We start from the raw sequence: 8,260 nt of genomic DNA, 5'->3' as shown, positions 1-8,260 counted from the left end.
CTAGCAACATGAATTCGACTGGGACAACACTACTATCATAGGGCAAGCCAGACAGAGAACAGCCAGGGAATTCCTAGAGGCATGGCATTCATCCACAAACTCCATCAACAAACACATCGACCTGGACCCAATATACCAACCACTACAGCGGACAGCTGAAACTGACAACCGGAAGCGGCAGGGACAGACCACTATAAACACCGGAGGAAACATCAAAGAAGTGCTTCGCAGGAGGCTCCCAAGCACTGATGATGTCGCCCAGCCAGGGGACGAAACGTTTGCAACAAAAACTTCCAGCTCCACGAACAGAACCACAACAATGAGCACCCGAGCTACAAATCTTCGCACGTGGCTGAACTGTTTGTGTTTTGAATTCCATACTCCCTTCTGCCCCCAATAGCCTTTAATTTCCACTGCCAAATTAAAATCTCTCCACAATAAAACAAAGAACTGCAAATGCTGACTATCTGAAACAAAAACCGAAATTGCTGGAGAAACTCAGCAGATCTGGCAGCATTTGTGGCAACATTTTGAGTCCAGCGACCCTTATTTGGAACTTCAGAAGTTGGAGCCAAGAAGGGTCACTGGACTTGAAACATTAACTCTGTTTTCTTTCCACAGATATTTCCAGACCTGCTGAGTTTCTCCGCAATTTCTGTTTTCTGTTTAAGAAATTTGGATTAACAGTTTGGATAGGATTAAAGAAAAACAAAGAATGCAGGATTCTGTGTATTCTTAAACTCGGACACATTCCCCTGGAGGTCAGGAGACACTTTCTGGGAATTCGCAAAAACCGTGAAAGTGCGGTGGCAAAGAGTAAGTAAATGTGTAGCAGTCAGAGACAAACACATGACCCCCCTCCACCTCCAGCATTGGAAATGTTTAATGACCCTACCCCCATTGCCTTCTGAGGCAGAGAGTTCTAAAGTCTTTCAACCCTCTGAGAGAAAAACATTCTGCTCGTCTGCGTCCTAAAAGAGTGATCGCTAATTTTAAGACAGTACCCACAAGTTCTGGACTGACTCCCAAGTGGAAGCATGCTCTTCACATGAAGTCAAGACTGTACACGATCAAAAAACTTTGGTGATGTGGATAGATTGAAAAAGTTGGACCTCTTCCCCTTGGAGAGAAGAAGGCAGAGGGAAGATTTGATCGAGGTTTTCAAAATCGTGAGCAGATCGAATAGAGTAAATAGGGAGGAGCTTGTCAAAGAAACAAGAACACAAGATCATAGATTTAAAGAGATGTGCAAAGGAAGCAAAGGTGATATGAGAGAATTGCTTTTTCACACAGGAAGTAGTTAAGGTGTGGAATGCACTGCCTTGAAATGTGGTGGAGGTAGTTTCAATTGAGACATTCAAGAGAGGCACTGGATAGTTATTTGGCTAGAAGTAATGTGCAAGGGTATGGGGACAAAGCAGGAGATTTCTAAGTATTCTCAAATTCAGAAACAGTCTCCTGCAGGTCAGCAGAGACTTTCCAGGGATTCACAAAAACTGTGAAAGTGCTGTGACCAGGGGTAAGTAAAGATGTAGAAGTCAGAGCCAAGCTCATGACTTCTCTCCTGCTCCAATGTAGGCATGATGGGCCGAACGGCCTCTGTGGTAGTTTCACCAGTGTCCTGTGTTACTGAAGCATAATGTCCTTTAATGCTCAGTTCCTCTCACAATAGAGGATAGCATTCTATTGGCCTTCTTAAATATTTGTTGTACCTTCATGCTAAATATTTGTGACTCATACAATAGAACACCGAAATCAATCTGTAGCTCAAAATTCTGCAATTGTTCTCCATTCAATTAATACTCTGCTTTTAATTCATCCTGCAAAGTGAACAACTTCGCATTTTCCCTACACTCTCCTTAAGTGTTCTTCTCAACATACTTTTCTACTTGTCTTTGTGTCATCTGCAAATGTAGTCACAAAGCCTTCACTCCCTCTCCCCAGTTTAGAACCATATCTGGACCATTCTTCCCTTAAAGCAGAACTTGTGCTTCTAGCATCTTTGCTTTATTTTTTATACAGTGTGCATTGTCTCCAGATGCTGATCAGTCAATATTGCTTTGACTTAGGATTCATATTGAACAATCAATTTTTAGGCCTTCAATTTCCGGTATCCATATGTCCCTTTATATCTATGTGTCCATCATACTACCATTACGGAGCTGGCCTGAGTGTGTGTTGGGACTTGGTTTCCAGGTTGAATTGATCTTTTTTTAAATTGGCCGAATTTCTGTGTCTCCCATGATAATTATATGAATGGGGTTGAGGTTGTGACGGGGTGCTTCAAATATGCTCCATTTTTCAACAGAATGGATTTGCCCAGCCTTATGCAACAATGATTTTGACTCATACTTAATGATGTTCATGTTTTTAACATTATGATATTTCTCATATTCTTTACACATTCCATGAATAATATGCCAATTTAAAATGACACCACTTAAATGGGGGGCAAATTTTGTTCTAAATTAGTTACATTTCATGTGCACTGTAATTTTCTGTACAAATCAGAGTTGTAATGTTATTTTGTTTGTTCAATGTCTCCGCACAAATACATTTGATTTATCTTGCTTTCTTCACCAGGGATGGCACATGATGAAAATGAACCCTAAAGAAATCTTCACAGAATTCTGTCCAAGTGCTCCTGAGATGCCGAGATGAGCTTTTTTTTAAATATTTATATAATATTTTATTAAGGATTTGGTTCACATTATCCCAGTCAAAGCCATGTGTATTAGCACTGTATTACAAATCCACACATTAGCAATTGATCTTCACAGATATACCACCTTTGTCCAGATCATTGAGACCCTTATTCTAAAAGAGAAATGTGCTGTGAAATTTGAAGATTTAGAATATTGATACAACGTCCACTTTAGAATAAAATTAAATCTATAATATGGAACATTTTGATCATGAATTCATGGATAAATTAAATAATTAAAACCAGTGAGATTTTGAATTAGACTTTCTGCTCACTTTAAAGTGTTCTGCCTGATGTCATGTTTTTTACATTTTTGTTAAGTATGTTAAAATGGATTTAAGATTTGATTTGTAATATTGGTACTGATTATTGATTGTTTCATTTTGTTCTCAATGGAGAAAAATGGAGCAATAGTGGTTTATCACAGATAACATTCACATCTTCTAGCTTTGTAGTTTAATTAAAGATAGAATGCTTTTAACTAGCTTGAAATGCTAGATCATTTATTCAGTAATAAACCAGAAAGCAGCCTACAACACAGTTTTTAAAGAAAGAAAGTGACACTTTTCACAAAAGTTATTTCCAACATAACTGGCCTTAGATGTTCAAAGTGAGTACTCAACAGACAATAAAATATACTGAATCTGCCTCAAAATTATATTAAAAAAACTCAATATATTTTAAGGAGTGAGCGAATGAGTGTATGTGTTGATGTGTGTGTCTGTGATGAAATAGGACAATGAATAGATGTGGTATCAGGAGATTAAAAAGGGGTTATGAGTTCTCTGAAACACTGAACTTCCATTATGCATGTCACAGGAGTTGTACCACATACCTTTTGATGTATCACACTTTTATTCATATCTTAACCTGCATACATGGCGAATACACAAGAATTCAAAGTCCTGATTTTTGAAGGAAATTGGAAGTCTTAATTGATGTTTCTTCAACACTGTTTAATTTTGAGTCTGAATAGGAAAAGAGGCTTTTTATCACTTCTTGTGTATGTTAGTCATCTCTGCATAAAGTTAAATAAAGGTGGAGAAATCAACCCAAAGATGTGCTACAACAGCTTTGCTACAAAACATTAACCATTTTGTACTTTTTTTTGGTTTACATATAACATGAAATGCAAATGCACTCAGTTATTGTCTGGAAGTAAAACTATGCAACTTTTATTTTAAATTGCCTGCTTTCTGCCATTTTGTGAACACCACAAATAGTTAAAGAGTTTTAGGCAACTGCATTTTCCATTACAATGTTTAAAACAATGTATTATGAACATGGCAATTCACAATAAACAGATTATTTCTATAAACTGGCTGTGTTTGTTTTATTGAAAACTGGTAAATGTTAACCGAATTATAAACGGTTTCAAGATCTTTCGGATTGCATATTTGATGGGGTTCAAAATAAACTATTGAGTGCCACTCTAGAATGAGGAACCAGTTGCTGATCAAAAAACTGGTGTTCATTCAGGGGCCACCTGCTGTTGAGATGTTTGGAAAAAATGAGAGTTTATCTTGCCTGGTGTCCAGCTTGTACTGTCAGCTTTCCCTTTATAGGGATATTGAGGTATCACCAGGGGTAACTGTGAACTTGGAAAGGATCCCAGAATGCCTAGTTTCAAAAAGCATCTGTGTGCTCAGATTAGCAGATCTCTCTGCAGGTGCTTTGTGATGGTCATGCATCACAGAGTGGGAAAATTCACCTTCTGATTAGCTTGGGAAAAGTCCACAGCCGGATTAATTTAGTATTATTCAGGGGAGGGCTGGTGAGACCATTGTATTATCTCTGGTGAGTGAGCTTTACAATAACTGACTGGGCTCTGGGAGGATTGAGGTGATCGTGAATTAGGCAATTAAATTTGTATCTTAAACAAGTGAATGTTGGGGCTATAATAGAATATGTACAAGCATGATGTTGCCAGGCTTAGAGGGTCTGAGCTATAGGGAGATGCTGAAAATGCTGGGGCTATTTTCTCTGGAGTTGGAAGCTGAGGGATGACCTTATGGAGGTTTAGAAAATCATGAGGGCTATGGATAGGGTGAATTACCAAAGTCTTTTTTTTTTCCCAGGGTAAGGGATCCAAAACTAGAGGGCATAGGGTAAGAGGGGAAAGATATAAATAGGACCCAAGGGACAGCTTTTCACACAGAGGGTGGTTCGTGTATGGAATGAGCTGCCAGAGGAATTGGTAGAGGCTGGTACAATAACAACATTTAAAAGGCATCTGGAAGGGTCCATGAATAGGAAGAGTTTAGAGGGATTTGGGCCAAATGCAGACAAATGGGACAAGATTGATTAAGGATATCTATTTGGCATGGATGAATTGGACCAGAGAACCTGTTTTCATGCTGTACATCTCTATGACTCTTGGTGCTCTTTTAGTTGTAATCCCCCAATTTTTAGAGATGGGTGACTGTGTGTGAGTATGTCCAACTAGATTTTTGTAGATTGCTTTGGATGGCATTTTCCTTCATATTTCTCCCTCACTCCCTATACATACTTTTGGTGCGTCCAACCACTGCTTTGGCCTTTTTAAGTGATACTTGAGTTCCCTTTTGCTGGTCAGCTAGATAGCACTAATATTTTTAGTAGTGGAGCAGCTGACACTCCATAATGATTCAACGGTTTTAATAAAACATAAGGTTCTTGTGTTGTTCAAGTTAGCCTTGGGCATGGCAAATTTCCACATGCTTTGGTGCAATGGAAACTTGCAGAAATGTTAAAAAAGAGTGTATTCAGGTCTAGCAGACACTGTGTACAATGCGTGTAACACACAAATCAATTCTAATCTCTTGTTTTAGCACCTGCTGTCTCATTTCTTACTTCAAAAATGAAAATCATGCAAATGTCTGTCCATTTAATCACCTAATACAAAAGACTTGTCTGCAAATTGTCATCAGTGGCAATGATTTCAGTTCTTCTATATGTTTGTCCTGGTATATTGCTGAGTGTCAGCTGTGGGTAAAAGTATAAAGCTGACATGCTGTATATCTGACTGATAGAAAACTTCCACAAGCACCATCTGACAGCAAGATGGTTTATTAGAAAGCCTTTTCATTCGGAGGGTGTTGGGAATCTGGAACTCTGTTTGTAACGAAGATAGAGGCAGAAGCCCTCATAACATTGAATAAGTATTTCAATACACACTTGCAATGCCAAGGTAGACAAGGCTATAGGGCAAGTGCTGGATCGTGGGATTAGAATAGTTCCGAGAACCTCTACAGCATGGAAGCAGGTGTTTTGGCTCACCGGGTCCACACCAACCCTCTGAAGTGCATTTGACCCAGACCTATGCTATCCTGTAACCCTGCTTTTCCCACGGCTAACCCACCTAGGCTGTGCATCCCTGAACACTATGGGCAATTTAGCATGGCCAATCCACCTAAGCTGCACATCTTTGGACTGTGGGAGAAAACAGAAGCACCCGGAGGAAATCCACTGGGAGAATGGGCAAATTCCACACAGACAGTCCCCTGAGGGTGGAATCAAACCTGAGTCGCTGGTGCTGTGAGCTGGCAGAGTTAGCCACTGTGCCACCCTGGTTAGGTGCCTGTTTTTGACTGGTGCAGAATTATCCGGTATTTGGATAACTGGGGTTCTTTCTGGGGAAGGTATCAAACCTGAGTCGCTGGTGCTGTGAGCTGGCAGAGTTAGCCACTGTGCCACCCTGGTTAGGTGCCTGTTTTTGACTGGTGCAGAATTATTAGGCAGAATGGCCTTTTTTCTGTGCTGTTGACCTCTATGATTCTATGATGCAACTAAAGTAACATCCCCATGAGAGTTGAGGCTCTCCTATCCATACTTTCTATCACTACAACATCTTACATAAGATTCACAGAACAGCAACTAGTCATTCAACTCAACAAATTCAAACTCTATCCAAACCTTCTCCCTTCTTTCCACATCTGTACTTTATTCTTGCTGCTCCCTGATCCAAACTCGCATTAAGAGCTTTGAAATCATGATTATCAGGTATATATTTAAAGTGCCCTCTTACTCTGAAGTCCGGTGAGTAAATTTCAAAAAGACAAAATTTTCCACAATAGTAAAACTGAATTGAAAGGCTACAAATTGATGTTTTAATTTAATGATTAATAAAAGTGACTGTTAAAAAATGTGCCACACAGCAGAGCAAAAGGGTGCTGGTGGAGGTGTTATTGGTCATGACACTGGGGTTGAAAGCTACAAACCAGGCTAACCATCTGGGAAGGTGGGTTTGAACCCCCACCTTGCTGGGTTGGTAGGATTTAAAAACAATGCCTAGCCTAAATGGCTCACTAAAGAAATCTTCTTTTGCCTTTTTGGTTAAGAAGCAGAGTTAGAGAGAGGAGTATATTTGAATTGTAAGGGGATTAAAGGTTCCAGGGAGAATGGGGTTGAGAAAATGTCAGCAATTATCAAACGGCAGAGAAGACTTGATGGGCTGAATGGCCTAAATATGCTCCTATATCTTATGTCAATTATGGAGAGAAGAAGAGTAGCTGTGTGTCTCCCTCAGTCTTGCTCACTCGTTCCCTCAGGTAGGTAGCCTCCCTCAGGCACTTGCTCACTCACCCCTTACTCCGAACCATCCACTCACTGCTCACTCACCCCTTACTCCGAACCATCCACTCACTGCCTAAACCAGTCAATGAGTCAACCAGGCAGACAGCCACTCACTCACTCTCCCACCCAGTCACTCATTCATGACCCCAGCTGTTCACTAACTCAATCCCCTAGTCACTCACTCACTCATTGTCCCAGGTCAAAAATCACACAACACCAGGTTATAGTCCAACAGGTTTATTTGGAAGCACTAGCTTTTGGAGTGCTGCTCCTTCATCAGGACAACCACCTGAAGGAGCATCACTCTGAAAGCTAGTGCTTCCAAATAAACTAGTTGGGCTATAACCTGGTGTTGTGTGATTTTTAACTTGGGATACCCCAGTCCAACACCGGCATCTCCAAATCATGACTCATTGTCCCAGCCACCGAGACACTCAATCACTCATTCACTACCCCAGCTGCTCACTTTCTGAATTTTCTCAGAAGCCCTTATTCACTGAACAACAACCCCTTCTATCCCTGCCCTGTCATTCTTAGACTCAGGAGGTACTAACAATTTTGTGTCTCCAGATGATATTACTGAATTACCTATTGTTGCCTTATATTCACACTCTTCATATTCACACACATTATCCTTTAAAAGTGACTTGTATTGTGTTGCTCTCAGTTGTTGGTTCGAGTCTGGGAGTCCAGGGCACTGTGAATAATCCCATTTAATAGCTGTTTGGGACGGCATGGACAAAATATACTTAACAGGACTTTTGAATATTTTCGTTGACTTGCTTGTGGTGAAATTCATGTTCAAAGTTGGGCCCAACATTATTTCAATCTGTCGGAACAAATTACTGCAGATGCTGGAATCTGCACTGGAAACCAAAAGTGCTGGTGATCTTAATGGGTCAGGCAGCATCCATGGAGAGAAAGCAAGCTAATGTTAGATAAAGAGTCATCTAGATTTGAAATGTTAGCTTGCTCTCTCTCCACGGATGTTGTCTGACCAAC

The 8,260-nt window shown here is 40.3% G+C and overlaps 1 protein-coding gene across 6 annotated transcripts in view; it reads left to right on the top strand.

Moving 5' to 3' along the window:
* Positions 1-4,022, top strand: part of cald1a (caldesmon 1a) — a 208,700-nt gene extending 204,678 nt beyond the window's left edge. For all 6 annotated transcript variants that reach the window (XM_043713556.1, XM_043713550.1, XM_043713554.1 and 3 more), the window contains one exon: positions 2,584-4,022. In XM_043713556.1, coding sequence (XP_043569491.1) covers positions 2,584-2,612 — 29 coding nt within the window. In that variant the 3' untranslated portion in view covers positions 2,613-4,022. The remainder of the gene's footprint in view (positions 1-2,583) is intronic.
* The last annotated feature ends 4,238 nt before the right edge of the window (positions 4,023-8,260 follow it).

Source organism: Chiloscyllium plagiosum, chromosome 23 (assembly GCF_004010195.1).
Source record: "Chiloscyllium plagiosum isolate BGI_BamShark_2017 chromosome 23, ASM401019v2, whole genome shotgun sequence".
NCBI classification, from domain to species: domain Eukaryota; kingdom Metazoa; phylum Chordata; class Chondrichthyes; order Orectolobiformes; family Hemiscylliidae; genus Chiloscyllium; species Chiloscyllium plagiosum.
The sequence above is the reverse complement of the archived record's forward strand: the minus strand, read 5'-3'. Positions and strand labels throughout refer to the sequence as shown.